This window comes from Glycine max, chromosome 13 (assembly GCF_000004515.6).
Source record: "Glycine max cultivar Williams 82 chromosome 13, Glycine_max_v4.0, whole genome shotgun sequence".
NCBI classification, from domain to species: Eukaryota; Viridiplantae; Streptophyta; class Magnoliopsida; order Fabales; family Fabaceae; genus Glycine; species Glycine max.
In genome coordinates, this window is record NC_038249.2 from 27,565,872 (window position 1) to 27,588,422 (window position 22,551).

Genomic DNA, 22,551 nt, shown 5'->3' on the forward strand with positions numbered 1-22,551 from the left:
CCAACTTAAAAAATATGTATGCATATTTTCCACTACAATAACATCTCAATAACAAAAAAAAAATTACATGTGATTGTATTGGCCAATTGATGTTTGATTCTTCATTTTTGTTTTGAATTCCAAGCCATGATCAAGTGCTGGATCACAGAAAAACTAAATTTTGCAAACTGACTAGAAGTCCGAAATGATAATCAAGTATTGTATCATGACATGCGGAAAAAAGATTTTATTTCTTTTTTAATTTCATTTTCTATAGCAGGTATATTTTATTTTGTCAACAATAAATTGTGACAATTTTAATTAATTACAATGATTTGAACGGTTAATTGTTATTTAGGGAAATTGAATGTGTGCACTTGATCCTCTAAAGTGCAGTATAGAGGATGGGATGTGTGCACTTGATCTCTAAAGTTGCACTTTAGAGGAGTCCAATCCTAAACATCTCATTATAAGTAGATGAATGCAATTCTTAATAAATTAAGCCTTTATTCAGAAAAAGGATGAAAGTTGGAAAGTAATTGTGTTTGTTATGAGTGAAATATGGGTGAAAGATTCTAAACAAAGTGAAGCTCTCATGATAGACTTTTCATTCAGAATTGAGATAAAAATGAGTAAAATACACATTAAATAGAGAAAGAGAGGGACCGTATATCACATGTTGGCTAGACAAAAATAATCCTGCTTTCTTCCTTGTGATTTACATGTACATGTACCTCCCTGGCTTCTTCATTTTTTTGGGTTCTTTGCTGGTGCCTCATGCATTAAAATATAATGGGTTCAACATTGCATATATTCGATTACACCTCATGCATTAAAATGTAATGGGTTCAACATTGCATACATTCGATTACACCTCATGCATAATTGATTATATATCCTTTTTTTTATATATAAAAAGTTTCTTAGATTCCCAATAAATTGGACAAATTTTTAAATAAGGGTAAACTGAAAATTTTATTAATGTTCATTTCTATTTATTTATTTTTGGTTTAATTATTCATTTGGTTCCTATAATTTCATAATTTATATATTTTAGTTCTTATAATTTGAAAGTGATTTTTTTGTCCTTATAATTTATATTTTAGTTGTAGTTTGAAAGTTGTCATTTTAATTCTTGTAATTTGTATTTTAATTCTCTTTTTGTCCATATAGTTTGAAAATAATTTTTTTAGTCCTTATACTTTATATTTTAATTCATTTTCAATTTTTATCATTAAAGTACGAGTAATGTTATCAATTACAGAAATATTAGCAAGTAATTTGTAACTAATTTATCGTAAAATAATTTGTAATAAAAAAATAATTGTTAATTTATAACTAATTTGTAATTAATTATTTTTATATATTTTTTTGCAACAAAGACTAAGAGGTAATTAAAATGCATATGATAGGAACTAAAAATATCACTTTGAAATTATAGAGACTAAAAGAAAATTAAAATACAAATTATAAAAACTAAAAATACAACTTTTAAACTATAAAGACTAAAAAAGAATTAAAATATAAATGATAAGAACCAAAGTTACGAATTGTGAAACTATAAAGAACAAATGACTAATTAAACTTCAATTTTTTTTATCTCTTTTCACCTCTCTTTCATTTCAACCAAATATTCTTACTTTTCACCCTCTTTCTTATCTATTTCACTCTATTTCATTCCTCAAAAGTCAAAACCAAACGCAATATGTAAGCATATATGCAAGCAGTGTGTTGGAGATGCCCTACTAATAAGTAAATGTTAGTTGTGATCTAGATTTTCAAGTTTAGGCGTAGATTTTCATTTTTCCGTGTTTATAGGTTTCAACTTGCTTCACCTCCACGGTTAGTAACATCCACAAACTCCAAAAGTTACTTAAAACACCGCAAAGCTACCTACTTTGATGGTTTTGGTATTGTAAAACCTCCTTTGCCGATAGTACTGCGCGTAAAAGCGACTATTGGACAATTATTTTTCCTGCTTCGTAGCACATTGATGAGATATGAGGAAAGGAATAGTCAAATGGCACACAAGACGTCATATTAACAAGCTAAAAAGTAAAGTAATTAGGGGAAGGACTACAGTGCAATTACAATAATTCTGAGTACCATATTACAAATATGTAAATATTTTAAGTTGCACCTACAGCTGGACAGCATGGTTATTATTTTCAGTTGCTCCATTGTGAACAACTTTAAAACTTCCCATGCTAACATTCAGTAATAAAATTGATCTCTTGTGGTATAATCGTTGGCTTGATGGTGAATGGTGATGGCTTGAAAATATTGTATGATAATTGTATAGCACCTCAAAATTGAAAATGATTTTGTTGTTGAAATGGCGAAATGGATTGACAGAGATTGGTGTTGGAAATTTTTATTTGGGAATTGAAGAGACTCTAGTGATAATGAATTACATCAATTCTATTCACGCGGGAGGTAATTGTGCCGATTCTTGGTGTGATTTGATTATTTGATTATCTACAACACCATGAATTAGTAAGAGGTAAAAATTGTATAAATGGCATATGTCTGCTGCTCTGAACGGAATGACTTTTAATAAGACATGGCAAGAAAATCTGTATCCATGGATAATACTTGAGTTGACCAGGTATGGATTCAGATTTTTCTCGGATACGGGTACGGGTATGAGATTACTCGATCCGTCCCAACCCCGAATTTGAATCCATCCTGTCACTTAAAATCTTTAGAATTTTTGCATAATTTAATCTAAAGACATAAATTTTTTATTACTAATTAATTTTATTTTAAATTTTTTATAAAATTTAATATTATTTTCTTAACTATTTTTGTAGACACACACGTTATAATAAATTTATTGATATATAAGTAGTTAAAAATAAATGTTTAGCAATCAGTTTATTATTTCTAAAATCAAATTTTTAATATTTTTTTTACAAAAAAAATATTTTTCTAATTTGAATTGTGTATGGGACGAGTTCGGGGATACCCAATACCCGACGGGTATGAGGATAAGACAATAAATTTAAACCCGTCGGGGTATGAGAATATGTTGGGGAGGGAGTCGGGATAAGGAATTGGGAAGACAATACCCGTACCCGCCCCGTCCCATTGCCATGTCTATTAATAACGATGTTTTATGACTTCACTAGTCTTTTTTTTTTTTGCTAATGTATTTTTTTTTGGGTAATGCCTACTTGTTAACTCATTTGACAAATACACCAAATTGTCACAAGTAATCAAGTTAAAACAGAAATCTGAATATCGAGTTCACATGAACTTTGTTTGTATTTAGATTGATGTATTCTCAATTTTCAAACAATTAATAAATTAAAGTAAAGATTTATGAGATGGAAAAATTAAAAGTAAATTGGCTTAAAAATTTAACTAGTATCTAAAACAAACAAGAGTAAGAAAAACAAACACTTTTGAATGCTAAGGTTAATTCAGAATGCAAATGCATAGTGGCCTAACATACTAAATTACTTGTGATATAATGTTAATAATTTTTTTCTATTTAATATTATCCCAATTTTTATCTACATCTACTCTCATACTCTAACCTTGATTCTTCAAGTGAAAGAGCCTAATTTGTTTATTTTTTTCTCCCAAATCTCTTCGCGGAGATAAAACAATAAATTACATTAAGAAATAAAAATGTATGAATAGGCTAAACAAAATCATTTTATCCCTAGATATGATTCACTTAGATGCCCTTTCTCAGTCCTTAAGAAAATAAATACTTCTCAATGCCTAAATCCTAAACAGATGCATGAGTATGAATGATCATATCACAATCAATAACAATAAGCACAAAAAAGGAACAATAAAAATTGAAATTGCATTCAATAGATAGTAAAAAATAATTACATTATAAGAGTTTGACTGCTAGACTCCCAACAACCAGGGGTTAGCCTCTCATTATCATGATAAGCTTTACATTTTAGGGGTTAATGGGGACGAAAGAAGAATAGGGATGAAGAATGAGGGAGGAGATGACTCTAGAGAGGATTTTTCCTATTTGAGAAGCTCAAGCTTTGGATGTATTCAGTAGAGAGCTCTGAGTTTTGATGTGTCTTCCTCCTTTGCTTCCTATTTCTTTTATAGGCCTTAGTTAGCTTAATTTTCACGCAACCCTACACTAAGCGCACTGCGCTTAACGAGTATGGTAGTGATCACTAGCTTAGCGCGAAATCTGTGCTGAACGCGTCTTCAAGTTTATTCGTAGACTTTCTTATCAATTATATCTAAATTTTACAGTTTTCACCATTTGACTTCACTAATCTATGGATTCGAGGACAATTCATTTTGAGTAATAAATAAATAATTAATTGATTATATGGATCTTTGTTGAAGTAGATAATGGTAGTTTTCTTAATCCACCAGAACGGGATTTTACATCAGTAAATTAAGAGTACCCTAAGTACTCTGCAAAATTACATTAGAAGACCTTAATAGGAGTTCTCTAAGATCATCTGAACCGTCAGCACATAACCCATGAAACTTGCCAATCCCAACACACTTTACGTTAAGACATTGATGGTAGTTGTTGTTTTTCCTCTAATTGGCGTATTCGCCCCTTTGAGTGTTTGAAACACTTGTTAGACTAGCGTAGCTGCTGCTTTGCTATAGATTATATATGTACATGGGTTGAGTATCCTTATACTCCTTAATAAATTTCTTAGCTTATAAAAAAAATATTCCAAACTTCGGAATAGTGAATGATACTTCTTGAATAATAAAAAAGTGAATGATACTGTTTTAAAAAAAAAAAATTGGGCTTTTTTGGCTTCTTCTTTTTTTGATAAAGTTGGTTTCGTATTTTTACTTTCAAAAGTCATGGCTCATAACAAATAATTTTACATAGGCTCCTAAAAAAATTTAATTTAGTTGAGAGAAATGTCATTCTCATAATCAACAGGCCATTTGTGATTAAAATATTTACTATTTTTACACATAAAATATCATTATAATAAAAACAACAAACACAATTGATTTTACATATTTTTATTTTAGTTATCACCTTAATCGTTATAATAATAATAACAACAAACAAATAATTTTACATGATTTTACACTAACTAACCATAATCATTATTATAATTATAATAATAATATAGATAAATAATTTTACATTAATTAACTTAAAAATATATATATCTCTATACATGAGAAGTATTATCGCCCCATCGTTTGGGAGAAAATATACTCTAAGCTGGGTAGTTACTTGTTAAGTTGTTTTTTTTTTTTTCTTTCTAACAAATACTATTAATTAGTCTCAATTTCCTTATCATCAGAAACCGGCCGGTGAGAGGAAAGAAAATAAATGCGTATAGATGGTTTCGTCTATTGTACTTTGTTAATATAATTTTCTGATGAAAAAAAATCACATTTTTAAGAATAAAGCAAGAAATTAGGCTAATCAAGTGGCTGATATGAAAAATAGAAGAGGTAACGGGCATTGACATGTGTGTGTATTTAATTGATAATTACTTAGCTAGATCACGTACACTCTCATAAAGGGATGCATGCATAATAGTAGATATTAACATATAGCCACACACTTTTCTTTCTTTATCCTGTGGTGTATTAGGACGATGAGCCAATTGGATTGTCAAAGTAGGAGGGGACGAATCCGAACGATAAATTGGGTTAATTAGTTTTCTATTATAAGCTAGCATAGGCCCGTGACCACCTGTACCCGACCCAAGTTCTCCACTCCAATTATAGCAACACGTTCATCGTCAATTTTGCTACAACTAATTAAACTCTCCATCTGTCCACGCTTATTTATCCATGTCTACTTTATATAATTTTCTTCTCTCTTTCTAGCTATTTAATTCATACGCTCATAATACACAATACCCCATCGACCTTTTCATATAATAGTGTTAAAAAATAAAAGCCGCATTTATAATCATAACCCAATTATACAAAAAGGTGTTGTTATATCAAGCTGTGATCTTAGCTAGAGGTTTAATTTATTTCGAATTACCACAGAAAATTAAAACTTGATCAGCATGCATATTTGATTTATACATGCTCGATCTCCATAACCACCGAGTGGTCGATGAATTGGAGTGGCTCCATCTTATGATGGCAGGTAATAGAATTCCAGCGAATGTCACCTTTAACACACTTGGGTGGTTAATTAACCTAGCGTACTATTTGGTCCACAAGTACAGTGTGGATACACCATGTGCCATAGAGAGAGAAAACATGAAGAAAGTAGCTAGTCCAGCGATCAACTTCACAAGTCACAACCAAGTCAATTGCACAAACATTTATTAAAGGGGTGACTGTTAGAGAGAACGATTTAGGTAAAGATGTTTAATTGTTGTACTAGAACCTTTTAGTTAGCCGACAGTGTGCCTTCTTTAGGTTGAAATCTCACTCTATATCTATTAATACTCTGTTCCTTATGTACTTGGCGATCACTGTTTATTGTGAGTCCAAAAACATATCATCACTTGCACCATCCCTGAACCCCAACAAACTCTTAACAACATCATGGTGCAATCAAAGAAGTTTAGAGGTGTCAGGCAGCGCCATTGGGGTTCCTGGGTATCCGAAATTCGCCACCCACTTCTGTAAGTTATTTCCACTTCATTTTCGTCAAAATGATGTGAGATTTTTTGGCGTATGGAATACTAACAAATTAGTAATATATATATATATATATATATATATATATATATATATATTTTGTGGAATAGGAAGAGAAGGGTGTGGCTAGGGACATTTGAAACAGCAGAAGAGGCTGCTAGAGCCTATGATCAAGCTGCGATTCTGATGAGTGGGAGAAATGCCAAGACCAATTTCCCAATAACCCAAACTCCAGAAGGTGATCCAAAGAGCACTAACAGCGAGGACACTCCCTCCACCACCTCGAAGGATCTGGAGGAAATCTTACATGCAAAGCTTCGCAAATGTAGCAAGGTGCCTTCACCTTCTATGACTTGTTTGAGGCTTGACACAGAGAACTCACACATCGGAGTGTGGCAAAAGCGTGCTGGGAGGCGTTCTGATTCAAATTGGGTCATGACGGTTCAGCTGGGAAAGAAAACTGTTAATAATAATGAGACTCATCAAGCTGATAGTAGCAGTAGTAGTTCTCTTTCTTCTTCTCTACCTTCTTCTCAACATCACCACCATGAGTCTCCATCATTGAGTGTGGCAGGTAATTTTTTTTTATCAATGTTAATTTATTAGTTTTTCTTATTAGAAATGTTAGTTGGGAGATTCGAATTCGCGACTTGTCTTTCTTCTCCCTTTTTTCTTTGCAAATTACTGGAGTAATCTTATATCTCTTATGGCAGGTAATCTTCATCACCATCAAGAAGTCGTGAGAGGAGAGATTGATGAAGAGGAGAGAATTGCCCTTCAGATGATAGAGGAGCTCCTCAACGACAGAAACTGCCCTAGCCCATCATTTGACAACAACATTCAAGAAAGGGATGGTGCTGATCATCATGACAACTTTTTTCTTTAAGCTTCTTTTCCACAGAGTGTTATGGTATTCACATGCATGTTCAATCTTCATCTTCAACAAGGGTTGTCATTATTTGGGGGGAAAAAAGGAAGTGGTAGTTATATAGGCTAAATATATATAACCACATCATATCTGTCATGTCATATCTATTTTCATGTATGTCATATTTATTATAAGTGTAGATAATATATACACATACATACATATACATGCATCATGCATAGGAAAATATACACATAAGAAAATAAGAGAGTGTATACAGAATATATTTTCATTTTCAGAGTTCATATGTAAAGTGCCCTATCGTTTGCTGCTTGTTTGAAACGTTCACGGTTAATTTATTTACCATAAATAATAAATATTTGTTCAGCTTATCTTAGCGCTGCTGGATTATTATGCTCAATTGGAGGCCTAATAATCTGGTTTGGTGTATACAAAAGTCTTTCTCTGATTTCCAACAAATTAACAGCAATTCTACTTTCTTTTTATCTGTTAATAAATAATAATTACAATAAAATGAATACACATATATATAAATTCGTGCATACTCGTTCTTTTTCCATTGAAAAAAGACAGAGCTGCCATAAAATACTACTATATATGCTAATTAAATGGTAAAACAACTAAGTATATATATTAATTGTTTAAACATTTATATTTTCCTATTTCCATACATGGGGGATTTCATTATATAGGGTGCAGCTTAATTTTCTTTCTTACATTATCATTTTTTATTTCTGCTGCCTCAGATGATTAAAGTCACTGAAACAAGTCGTAGGCATCGTAAGTATTTAACGCATTTTTTAATTTAAGATGTGAACTCGAGATGAGTGATTATGATAAAACAATTTGTTGTATTCGCGAACCCTTTTTTTTTTTTACTGTTTAAGGGTATTTTTTTACGACACGACTTATCCCTTGGATAATCTTTTAAAACTCACCTCCAATTGAAAAAAAAAATACCCCTAAACAGTAAAAAAGTCATTCACAACTCAGTGGTACCTTTAAAGTTATACTAGTTACATTTATATAATTTTTAAACTTTAATATATTTTTTAACAGTAAATGTATAATATAAGCAAAAATGATATTGTCAAGGGAAATGAATTGTTTGAATAAGGATACGTGAATTGATATAAATTATTTTATTTTATTTTTTATTCATATAGATAAAAAAATGATGTTTTGTTATGTAATGATTGATCTAATTGAATTATTAAATTAGAGTTTAATTAAAATGATAAATAAAATTAATTTTTTTATACTATTAACTATTTTTAAATTGTCGTATCGTTGAAATTTTTTTTTATAATAATTACTTTAAAAATAATATATCCTTTATATAATTTAGTTAAGATCCCTAATATGCCTATCACGTCACAACTATATGTTCAAGCAGACATACCCTCAACAGCAGGTGCTCTCACAAATTAAAGTTGACTTCATCTTAGAATCTCATCACCCTATATTTCCAACCAGAAAAGTTATTTAATGTTGTATTGGTATACATAGAAATTAACATAATGTATATTTTTTAAAATTCATAAAAATAAGAACCATTGTATTATATTATTAGTATTGTTCAATTTTTATAATGTTTAATACAAATAGTAAATAATAATTTAAAATCGTCAATTATATATATATATATATATATATATATATATATATATATATATATATATATATATATATATTAGGGGGAAGTACCAGAAAAATATTTTTATATAAAAATGAGAATGAAAAATTTTAGTTGTAGAATATTATAAATTCTGATCAGACTCAAGGTAAGGTAAAGCTCAATCTTTATCCCAATTAATAAAAAAATATTGACTACTATTAGTTTTATAAAATAAAAAAATCATATGTTAATAAAAAGACTTAACATATAATTTTATCGTTTAAATTAAAGTAAAATTAAAAACAAAAAAATCTCTCAAAATTTGTTTTTATATACGGCTTACCATTAGCCGGTGATGTTAGAAATATCTTAGAAGATAATTTTTTTAAGTTTGATAAAATTATTCAGGCAATAATGAGCGAGGAAGAACACAAGTAGATCATTGAGCTAAAACTGATGAGATTCTAGTTACATATTTCTCTTGGGTTGTTCGCACATGACAATAATTTAACTCATTAAATAAGCTTTGAAATTACACTACGGTTCCGTTACTTTTAGGTCGACATATACATGTGATAACGTTATAAGCTTTGAATTATGACGATTTAATTAACACGCAAGCTCCATCCATAAATATAATATGGTTCTCGCATTCAAAGTCCCTTCCATCTAAGATAATTTTTCATCTAGAGTTCCACTAGCCTTTGAACTTCAAGTATTCCACTGTAACACCAGTAATCGTTTCATAGATTTTACTCTTTTTAAACTGAGTAGAAATAAGGTATAATTGAGTCTCTCATTTCACAACATTGTCCTGAATTTAGTTAGATAACCTAAAGTAATAATAACTTTGTCTAATTTAAATATAAATTTTCTTGTTATAGGAATTGCTTTTATAAATTTAATATTTTTCTCCATTTTGAAAGTAAATTTCATACATTACCTTGTAATTAGTCAAAAAATTTATCTCTCGAGCTACCTTCTTTTACCTTTACCTTTAAATTAAATTTTAATAATTTTTTTCAAATAAATTGTCAATCCTCACATCAGAATTTAAACTATTCATTATAAATTCAGAATTTAATTTATATATTCTAAGATATTCAGTTATTATGAACTATACTTATAATATAATTTATACATCAAAAAATATTTATTTAATATAAATTTTATTATATATAAATAAATATTTATCCAAAAAGGTACAAACTAAAATACTTTGTGTGTGTGCGCGCGTTTTTGTTTATTTTAAAATGACATTCTCTCACTCTATCTTCAAGATTGCAAAGTGGAAAAAATGGAACTATATTGATATCTCAATTATTATAAATTTTAACATAAAAGTCAGTAAATAATTTCTATTGATCAATATTTTAACTCTTGTAAATGCATAAGGTTGTTACGTTGCAATTAAAGTATAGTGGACTTCAGTGCATTCGATGAATTATGTTTGGAGCCAACATTCACATTTCTTAGAAGGTAAGGAGTCAGCTCAATTTTATCATATATGATCTTTTATAATTGAAAAAACTTTTGGCATTAAAGAGTAACAATGAACAAGTTTTTGAAGCACTTTTATTTTATTTATTAAAAAATTTCAAAGTTAACAGTAATGATTTTTAATTAACTATAACGCTAGTAGTTGTAGAAATGTATAAAATATAATTAGAAATTTTATAAAATATATTAAAATCACCAAAAAAAATACAAAATATAAATAGAAAAGTAAAGAAAGATCAACATAAAACTCAACAAGTAACAATAAGAGAATAAAAGGCCCATGTTATTCACACTCCTATTTATGCTTTCCACGTCCCATTTTTTTTCTTTGTTTCAATTTTATTTCCAAAGTATATCTCTTCTGTAACACTTTCATACCCCTCCCTTTTCACAAATTTTATGAAACTAGTTTCCATATGGTAATTATTTGGAACACATTATAAAATCTAGTTTTAGTCATATATTTTTATATATTATAAAAACCAATTTACGTAATGTCAATAATTTTATTATGAAAACTAGTTTTTAAAATATAATTTTTTACACTACTACACGAGTTTCCATAATGTAATTTTGTTAACTCATCGACAAGTGTACCAATTCATCCAAGCAGTAAAATAAAACGAAAATTTGAATGTCGAATTTACAAAGACTTTGATTATACTTAGAGTTGTATATATCTAATTTTCGAACAATTAACGAATTGATTCAACTATTTGTAACATGTGACATTAAAAGTCGATCGACATAAAATTAAACTAATTAGTCAGCATGTGCAATGTGAGAGAAACAAACACTCGGAGTCGTGAAGCGACGGTTGATGCAGAATTATAGATATGTTGGGGCTTAGCCTACCGAAACTACTATTGATATAATGATAATGATTTTTAGTTATTCAATATTATTCTAAGTATCACTTACATCTACTCGTATACTCTAGTCATGATTATTCACACGAAATAGCCTAATTTACCTAATTCCTCTCCTAATCCCTTAAGAAATAAACTAGCTAAATTGCATTACAAATAGAGATACATAAAACAGGCTAAATAACACAATTTTATTCCTAGAGATGAATTATTTAGATGTTTTTTTTTCAGTTCTTAAGAGATAAACACTTTCCAATGCCTAAACCCTAAAACATAACATGAATATGGATGATCAAGCCACAAGCATGAAAATAAGCGGAGAAAAAAGACAATGAAATTGAAATAACATTAAATAGATACTAAGAATTATTACATCAAGAGTGTTTGGTTATTATGCTCCCAACAATGGGTGGTTTAGCCTTTCATTGTCATGAGAGGCTTAAAATTACAAAAATGGTGAAGGTGGTGGAAGAGAATGAAGGGAAAATGGAGAGGAAGGGAAGTGATGGCTCCTAATGGTTGATTATCCTCTTCTTGGATGTGCCCTAAGCTTTCTTCAATATGGGGAAGACTCCATCCATTGATTCCCTCCTTTTCCTCACTTAAAACACAGTGTAGTTCTGTTTTTCGCGTCTCGCATTAAGCGCACTAAGTGAGGAGTAAGTGGTTATGTGCTAAGCGTGCCTTCATGTGACGTCTGACTTTTCCAAGTGACTTTTTTGTGCTAAGCGAGAGTTGCCTATTGAGCAATCACATCGCGTTGAGCGAGTGTGGTGCACTGAACGAGAGTCTCTTTCATGCATTCTTCTGTGTTTCTACAAAAAATATACCACCAAACAGTATAAATTTACCAGTTTAAGCACTTACTGGATAAAAACTCAGATGATGACAAAAATCTAATGATTCACACAAAAAAAAACAATAAAAGAAGATAAATCTAATGATTTCTATATGAGATACAAAATATACTTATGCACAACAATTATCAAATTTTATATTATATGTTGTATCATAAAAACTAGTTTTCATAGTAAAAAATTCCAAATTACGGAAATTGGTTTTCATAATGTAAAATAAATTGAATTTGGAAAAGTAATATTTATAATATAATTACATTACAAAAATTAATATTTGTAAAGGATACTTTTATTATATGTAAAAAAGACAGTATCTGAAATAAAAAGTCTAATTATACAATTGATCATTTAATTATAATTAAAAGTTTAATTAAGTTTTTCAATTTTTAAAAATTTCCTACAATTATATCCTTTTCGTTAGTTTCATTAATTTGATTGAGAAAGTTTTGTAAATAGATATTTTTACATGGATTATGCTGATTGTACAATATAAAAATATTTATTTTTGTCACCAAAAGGATATAATTATAGGATTTTTAATAATTAGAATATGTAATTTAACCTTTTAATTTTTAACAAGTTTTCTATCTAACAATATACACATAACTCTATTAAAAGAGGAGCATTGAAAGGAAAGGAAAAAGTTTTCGTGATTAACATGCAGGAATTTGGCGCTAACGTGAATGATATTTACTCACCAAGAAATCTTGAGAGGGAATGAAATTGGCCGTTGAGTGAATGAAATTAGCGCAACATGTATGAACGAAGGAGGATATATCTATATTTTTATTCATGAAGAGAAATTCTTATTACATTAGAATACATTTTTTCTATCTTTTTATCGATATTAATTAACTATGAGTTGAACGCAGGATTATAGCTTATCCATAAATAAAATACGCTCGAAACTAATTATTTTATTAGTTCGTAATAAATGTGAAATAATTTTTCCTAATCTTATATTTTCATAATTAAAAATATTATCTGTAAAACAAATGTACTCAAATGCATAATTCTCAGCTTAAAAGAATTATTATCGACTACATCAACATATTGCTAATGCTTAGTGATTTGATATTAGTGGGAAATTAGTAAAATTATTAAGCTTAGCTGTTAGATTTATTTTATTACAAAGTTTGATTTTCATGCATTATTAATGCAAAGAGTTTTATACTATTAAAAAATAAGAAATCATTTTAGATATGATCACTGCTATAAATATTATAAAATTTAATAAACTTGTAATTATATTTTAAAATTATTTTGTGTATTTTAATTATTTTTTGTATATTATAAGGGTATAAATATTTTTCTTTATTCTTTCTGTTTTATAATACATGTCAGTTTGTATTTTTTTTCATTTATGTTAAGATATTTATTACTTTAAAATTTAAAAAAAAATATTTTTTAATAATATTTCATTTATTAATACCTTTTATAAATACTTAAATGAATTTATAATTATATTCTTATTAATTTAAAAAATAAAATTATTTTATTACAGTAATTTGTTTAATTAATATATTTTTTTTCATGTTTAGACTACGGATTTTAATATTTATTTTTTTCATAATGCTCTTTGTATCGTTTCTCTTTTAGTAATTTACTCTTTATATTTAATAAAAAGAGTAATTTTATCAAAGAAAACATTATGGGTTTAAATTAACAGTTACATTCCATTCCATTTTTCTATCATCTAGGGTGAGGCATGGTGTGAATGTTGATTTTTTGTTTTTATTTTTTAAAAATAATTTTTATTTTTAAATTTTTAAGATTTAGAAAACGAGAAGAAAATACTCTAATGTGTCATCATCATATTTTTACTGCTTAAAAAAAACTTAAAATATTGATATGTTATTTTAAGTTTTAAGTATGTTTTATAAAATATTTTCTAAATTTTAAACAAATATATTTTTACTCTTATTTTAGTTTTTTTTAAATAAAAAAAGTCAAACCAAAGGTGGCTAATTAAAATAAAAGATGCAAAACAACAACAGGAGTACATCCAAAAATACATATAAGCAAAACAAAAAAAAACAAAAAACTGAATTTGGAGGAATTAAGAAGAAGGGGTGAGAATACTATAATATAGGAGAGGATGCATTATCATGTAGGAATTAATTAATATATGGAATAATAGGACAAGATAAGGTGGACCCTGAGCTTTAATTGAAGCGTAGCTAGAGTCCCAATGGAGAATAAAGGCACTTGAAAGGGAATATGCCAAAGCTATGCTCATTTTTCTGCTCGGAATTAAGGTATATGCCAATCCCATATGCTCATCTTTATCTCAAAATAAACTTCAATCAAAATAGTTAGATGGTGTAGAAAAATTTTACATTATCATCCGCTTTTAAAACTTACTTTAACTTACAAATATTTTATTTCTCTCTTTTATATATAATATAAAATTAAATAATTCTCTTTAATTTTAAATAACTCAAAATTATATCACTCAAAATAATATATTTTTATTAAAAAAAACCTACTAAATAACTTCTATTGTAGATGTTCATAGTTTCACTTTATTTTAAGCTTTGGACGTACAACAAGAGATTTTAGTTCAATTAGTTATATAGATCCAAAAGCTATTTCATTTAAGTTTTAAAGTTGTTTCATCCTTTAACAACTTTCTAATATAAAAACTATCTTGTTATTATTTTTCATTGAATATTTTATTGTCCAAATGACAATAAGATTGAACACATAAAATATTAATCTTTTTTAGATTTGCCATGATACATTCTTCTAATATCTTACGACAAATTTATGCTCATTGAATGGAGAAGATGATTTTTTAAATTGATAAATTGTTAATTTATTGTATAGTTTTTTTTTTCTTTTTCGAAGAGAAGGTATTCTCGTAATCAGAAATTACGAGATCAATATGCCAAAATATAAAAATCACCAAAAATGAATTTTAACTTTCTCAACAAAGTATTTTCTAACATTATTAATTTAAAGAATTTTTTATACTTTCTTAATGTGTTGTGATTATCAAACAACTTTCGTTTTGTTATGTTATTTTTTAATTATTATTAGTTAAACTTTGTCATCTATGTTTTTTTTCTTATTTTGTTATTGACAAATATTAATTATTATTATTATTATTGTTAGTTTTTATTAGTAATTAAAAAAAATTAAACCTGTAACTTGTTTTTCTTTCCTTCGTTCTAAGCGTTAACTCAACTTTATATCTCTTTTATATCTATTTTTGTCATTGTAGATTATCCTGCTCTTAATATCAATCTTTTTATATTTATATGTAAATTTATAATTTTTAAAAAATAAATAAATGGAACTATATTAAATTAATAATTGATCCACACAATTATTAATTTATGAGAATAATATTCCTCAATATAATATTTTCAAAAGTAAAATCCTTAAAAATATAATATATTAATATCAGAACTAAGAAAAAAAAAACCCAAAAATTACATATATGTAATATGCCTGCACAATAATATAATATAACATTTATATTTGGTTCAGTCTAACACGTTTTTTATAAAAAAAAAAATAATTTAAATTTAAATGAAGATGCACAGCACAAAGAAGCACTACTGTTTCTATCTCCTTCGTAAACAGTGCACAGTAGTAGAGTAGAGATTGAAAGAAAGGAATAAAACCCGAAATATACTCTTTTTACGGATATTCCAACAATACCCTCCGAATATTCCCTCCCTCCAACCGTTATTATATCTAATCACCGCTCCTTCTCTCACCCTTTTCCTTCTTTCTTCTCAAATACAATTATACAAACACATTCTTCTCTTCTCTTCCTCTCAAATAAATTTATTTTCTTTTTTTCATATTTTTCTTCTAATTTTCCCTTTGCATAATTTCTCGCGTAACGGAAAGCCATGAAATTCGGAAAGAGCCTGAGCAGCCAGATCGAGAAAACCCTGCCGGAGTGGCGTGACAAGTTCCTCTCCTACAAGGAGCTCAAGAAGAAGCTCAAGCAATTCGACCCTCCCGCCGCCGCCGATGAGCGCCCCGGCAAACGCCTCAAGTCCGACGCCGTTCCCGACGCCGCCGACATGTCGAAGGAGGAGAGCGACTTCCGGAACCTGCTGGAGAATGAACTCGACAAATTCAACACCTTCTTCGTCGAGAAGGAGGAAGAGTACATTATCAGACTCAAGGTACTCTTTCTATCTTTCGTTGCGTGGAAGATCTGTTTCTTTTACGATTTTTTTTTTAGGATTCCTTCAATTCAATGGTAAATAACTAAATATTAAACTGTTAGGATTTCTTTCTTTTGTCTGGATGAGTTTGACGTTATTATTAGCTTTTGAATGAATAGGTGGATTTTGCTATTTTAACTTGTCCAATAATCTTTCTCAATATCTATATGTTTTTCCTGGATATCTGTTAGTTTTCTTTTTCTCCCAGAATTTAAAATAAATAGCAACTCGTTATGTGATTATGGAATTTAATTTTAATTAGCTAAGCAAATTGATGGATTCACAAGCCATAAACATGTATGGATGACGATTTTTTACGTGATTAAACAGAATACCGGCTTTTGATTAGATAATATTGGTGAAGTTCTTATTGGAATTTGGCAATGCCAATTTGTCTTGCTTTTCTTCTGCACAAGATTTTGACTGGTTTGTTTAGGTTTTTTGGTTATTTTCGGATAACTGTAACCTCGGTTTAAGCGTATGATCTTTTTTTTGGTTGGGCGTAGGGTGATTTATATTCAGGAAACAGTTAGATAATGGGAAGTTCTAATGTTTATTGTGGTTGGAATCTACAGGAGTTACAAGATAGGGTTGCCAAAGTTAAGGATTCAAGTGAAGAGATGATGAAAATCCACAAGGAAATTGTGGACTTCCATGGAGAGATGGTCTTGCTGGAAAACTACAGTGCCCTTAACTATACAGGTACTTTCAACTTTCATATATATTAGTATAATATTAATTTATTTTCCTATATTGATGTTGAAATATAAAAAAAATTGCATTCTTTACATTTTAAAATTTTGTCCATGTCCCTTTTAGAATTTTAGCATTTCTAAGTACAATGGAAAAATCTAGTAAGATAGAATAAGATACGTTTCCAATACAAGTTGTCCACTCCATTGATCCTGAAAATTCTTCGGGGCAAGTTGGTAGGATAAAGCATATGCTTTTCTTGGAATGAAGAATCTACTTTGAAAATGTCCATGTTTCTGAAATTGAACATCTAGCCCCTTTGATACCTCTATAACTAGGCTTCTTATTCTTCTATTTACTTGGTAAGCCAGCTAATTCCAGAATAGTAAGTATGTCCTCAATGTTCGAATTAAATATGATGCTGATCTTCATAATATTCCTGTTGCAAAGTATACAAAGGTCACATCATCTTAAAGCATACACAATCAAACAGAGGAGTTTCACTTTTTTTACTTGCCACTTGAAAGTGATTCTGGTTTGAAAATGCTACAAAAACATATGGAATATGAAAAATGTGGTTTTCAGACAGATTTCTGTGATTATTATATCTCTACACTGCACTTGGAAACCACTGTGTCAACTTTAGATCAACTAGCTTTAGAGATATATGCTTTTGTGATCAGCTTTAGGTTAGTTATTTTGAGCATAAATCAAAGAATGTGTTACTTATGATATTTCTTTCTTTAAACAACTGTTCCATTCCTGGTATCTAATTATTACGTCAATTTTCATTCCACAGGGCTAGTGAAAATACTTAAAAAGTATGACAAGAGAACTGGTGCTCTCATTCGCTTGCCCTTCATTCAGAAGGTCTTGCAACAACCTTTCTTTATCACTGACTTGCTCTACAAGCTTGTAAAAGAGTGTGAAACAATGCTGGACCGCCTTTTCCCTGTGAATGATCCTGCTCCAGTTTCCAGTGAGACAACTCCCCAAGCTGAAGGTTTTGATCCTTCAACTTCAACCACTACCAAGAGTGATGGTTTGCTGATTCCCAAGGAATTAGCTGAGATTGAGTACATGGAGAGCCTTTATATGAAGAGTACTGTATCAGCTTTGCATGTTTTGCAGGAAATTAGAAGTGGAAGCTCAACAGTTAGCATGTTTTCATTGCCACCGTTGAAAATAAGTGGTTCAGAAGAAACATGGAAGAAAATCCCGGTTCTGGAACAAACAGCCAAGTAACCTGCTGGGTTACGTTGAGAGCAATGTAGTGGGATGTGGTTATTTTCCCATCTATTTTTTTCATTTAAATCAGATACCTCTGTTATGCACGCCTTAGATACTAACACAGATGTAAGATTCTAAATGTAAAGATGGAATTAATTTTATAGAATTATAGGTTCCATATAATAAAACCTCTGGATTTTGAAGATGTTATGTTTTGACATTTTGCTGACGCACGTATTCAGTATGTAATGTAATTATATATTCCATTTTTCTGCTTCATAATACAATGTTATAGGATGCATTTGGAGGTTACATTTATAAGTACCCTACTCCCCTTCCATTTTCTTTTTCTGTTTGACAATAATAGAGCAGACGCCAAGCTGCACTCAGAAGGTGGCGTTATAGAAAAATTCAATGGTAGTAGTGGTCGGCTGAATGGTAATTACATAAGTGGTACTGATAGTGTATGCTGAAAAAGACCTTGCCAGCATTAATAGTTTGTGTTTTCGTGTTAAATGTAGGTGAATATCGATATCAATGGTGGAAAACATGTAGAAGTTTAAAGCTTCACAAGTTTTAGCAATTCATGTTAGATTCAGTTATAAAACCAGTTTTCTTATCCTGACGGGTGACATTACTGCCATTGATTCACTTTTCTTTGCCTCCACATCAAAATGTGGCTGTTCTCATTGAACTAATGCCTGATACTATGTTTCTTTGTATAAAATCAAGTTCTCAGGCGAGAAATATTACTATGCAAGTAATGCCATTAAATTTTTTATGCAGTAATATTTTTTTAACGCACCAACAGTACTAACACTCAACAGTATTGATTTAGTACAATCATGGGATTGTCCACTGAACATTTTTCTTCACACTTTACACGGATTTTAATCCTCTATAATTCATGAATTCCATCCATTCATTTTATTTTATTATCTATAATATTTAAACTTAAATTTTATTAGTTTTAATGGTTAAATTTGCAACTCCGCACCTTCCATTATGTACGTGAACAATACCATGAAATATGAAGTCTTTTATTACAAGGACTTTCATGGTAGCAAGTACAGAAGCTAGCTTTGCATATCAATCACAAGAACAACGTGAACAACAATGCAAGATGAAAATGAAACTACAGTACTAGGCACATGCTAAACAAGTATGCAAAGAAAAGTTATAGATGGAATAAGTGAATTACATGTTGCTTAGAATATTTGTTTTGTGAGGTGGGCTGGAGAGGGAGGAACTGGAATCTCTTTCAATCCTTCCAACATCAAGACAACGTTCTTGATTGAAGGATGAAGAGGTGGACTGTCTTGCACACACCACAACCCCACCTTCACCATTCTTTCCAGTATCCTCCAATCTACAGTACCTTCATCTTCTTTAACATGCTTATTTAACTGCCCTGCTGCAAAGCATTGATATGCCCAGCTTGAAAGATGTATCTCCCTCTGCTGAAGAAACATTCATTTCTATGCTGCATCTGCGACACACAATCTCCAGTAGTACCATCCCAAAACAGTAAATGTCAAATTTTACTGATATCGGTGCATCCTTCTGCCATTCAGGTGCCAAGTACTTGCTTGTCTCATCATCCTCAGACACAAGAGTTGAAACGCAATACACAAGGATAGATCCTGGTGCTTTACTTGTTCCAAAAACTTTCTGGATTTCCCCTTCTGGTAAATTTGCATTTGGTTTATATCCGCAAGGGCTAGGCAATGTCTTTGTGGTTGCAATTTGGTTGGTTAGAGGGGAGAGCAGGACAGTGGTATGGACTGCAAGGCGAGATGATCCTCCGGTCACCTCAAATGCAAAGATACAACTAACCATGAATGGTAAGCTCGTGCTAATAGATGGCCAAGGAAAAGAGAAGCTTATTGCAGATTTTATTGCAAAAGCTTCCTTCGCCTCCATCTTTGATTCTGGAAACTTTGCACTATGCGACAATAATTCCAACACATATGGCAGAGTTTCAATCACCCAACTGACACTTTGTTAAGGGATCAATCTCTTCCTGATGGACTTAAACTGGTTTCTAGTTCATCTAATAAAAGCCACTCAAGTGGACGATATCGTCTCACGATGCAGAATGATGGAAATCTTGTTCTGTATCCAGTAAACACAACTGACACATCACCGGATGCTTACTAGGCCACTATGACTTTCAGTAATGGCTTCCAAACTTGTCTTTATGTCAACCAAACAGGTTCACAGCAGATTATGAATAGTGACATGAGCCATAAGAAGATTGTCAATGACGAGTCATCTTTGCCCAATGACGGGAAAGGGATCACTATCGTGCAACCTTGGATTTTGATGGGATATTCCGGCTGTATGCGCATTTTAACAATGGCAACAAAATGCATGCGGACTAAAAGGCCTCTGTGGCTTCAACAGCTTCTGCACATTCAATAAGGTCCAACCAGTGTGCAACTGTATTCCGGATTTCGAGTTAATATATCCAACCGACTCTACTCAGGGCTGTAAAAGGAGCTTTCAAAATGAAGATTGTAATGAGCAGAAAGGAAGCGCGACGGCTTATGCAGAATATGAATATGTTGGAGTTTAGGCTACCGAAATTACTCTTGATGTAAAGTTAATGATTTTTCTCTATTTAATATTATTTTAATTATCATATGCATCTACTCATATACTATTATCATGATTCCGCATACGAAAGAGTCTAATTTATCTAATTCCTCTCCTAATCTCTTAAGAGATAAATTAGTTAAATTATACTATTAACAAAGATGCATACAATTGACTAAATAACACCATTCTATCCTTAGAGATGAATTTTTAAATTCCATTTTCCAGTTCTTAAGAGATAAATATTTTTCAATGCCTAAATCTTAAAACATAGTAAGAATATGGATGATCAAACCACAAGCATGAGAATAATGGGTGATTTAACCTCTTATTGTTATGAGAGATTTTACAAATGCAAAATGGTGAAGGGGAGTGAAAAAGGTGGAGAAGAATGGAGATAGAAGGAATGAATGACTCCTAATAGTTGATTTTCCTTCTTCTTGCACGAACCCTAGCCTTTGCTCTTTGTGGGAAGCTGAATAATAATTCTCCCTTCTCTTTCTCCTTTAAAACGTAGATATGTTTTGTTATTTTTTGCGACTTGCATTAAGCGTGACTGCGTGCCAAGCGAGGAGTAAGTAGTCACGCGCTAAGAGCATGACTTGCACTAAGTACGTCTTCATGTGATATCAGGCTTCTCCATGTGACTTCTTCGCACTAAGTGAGTGTTGGCCAATGAGCGATTGCAATGCATTGAATGTGCATGGTGCGCTAAGCGACAGTCTCTAGATCTTCAACTTCTCTTCCAAGTTTTATTTTGTGTTTCTACAAAAAAATACACTACCAAAACAATATAATTCACCGGTTTAAACACTTACCGGACATAAACTCAAATGGTGTCAAAATTCTAATGATTCACACAAAAAAAACAATAAAATAAGAAAAATCCAACAATTTTTATTGACTTAATTACAAAGTATACTTATGCATAATAGTTATAAAAAATGGGTATACTTCTTTACAAAATTTGATAGGGGTATGGGGTGTACTTAGAAAATGGAAAAAAAGAAACAAAAAGATTAGTGTTGGATTGGGTAACACAAACGATTAAATATTCAAAGTTGGGTTTGGTTCAAAAGACAATAAGTGTTTGTTTGCACACAAGTTCAATTTCTAGAAATTAAACAATTTTGCATAAGCAACAGTGTATAGCTTATCGTGGATGCGTGTCAAGTGACATTGATTCAGCCCAAATTTAATAGGGTATAATAAACAGCCCCAAAATTCCTTCTCTAATTCTATCTTAACCCCTATGACAAGCAAAATGTATAAAACATAAAAAGTGATAGGTAATTAGCATTGGGTTACTCTTGTTGATTATCGAGTAACAAAAAATCATGTAGAAAACAAGGCAACAATACACACATTTGTAACTTATCACTTCGTAATTTTAATCAGATAATGTATTGACTTGATAATTTATGGATCACTAAATAATATATCATAGGCTTAAATATGTATTTATTCTTAATAAATATCTAATTATTATATTTGTTCTTTAATAAATTAATAAAATTTATTTTAGTCTTAACTAATAACAAAT

General features: G+C 30.2%; 2 protein-coding genes across 2 annotated transcripts; both read left to right on the top strand.

Moving 5' to 3' along the window:
• The first annotated feature begins 6,385 nt into the window (after positions 1–6,385).
• Positions 6,386–7,824, top strand: LOC100814893 (ethylene-responsive transcription factor WIN1). The gene is made up of 3 exons (XM_006594209.4): positions 6,386–6,548; positions 6,675–7,138; positions 7,278–7,824. The coding sequence occupies exons 1-3, from the start codon at positions 6,469–6,471 to the stop codon at positions 7,448–7,450; spliced, it is 717 nt and encodes a 238-aa protein (XP_006594272.1). The 5' UTR covers positions 6,386–6,468; the 3' UTR covers positions 7,451–7,824.
• An 8,219-nt stretch (positions 7,825–16,043) lies between these two features.
• On the top strand, positions 16,044–18,721 carry SPX7 (SPX domain-containing 7). The gene is made up of 3 exons (NM_001353556.1): positions 16,044–16,445; positions 17,063–17,189; positions 17,980–18,721. The coding sequence occupies exons 1-3, from the start codon at positions 16,164–16,166 to the stop codon at positions 18,423–18,425; spliced, it is 855 nt and encodes a 284-aa protein (NP_001340485.1). The 5' UTR covers positions 16,044–16,163; the 3' UTR covers positions 18,426–18,721.
• The last annotated feature ends 3,830 nt before the right edge of the window (positions 18,722–22,551 follow it).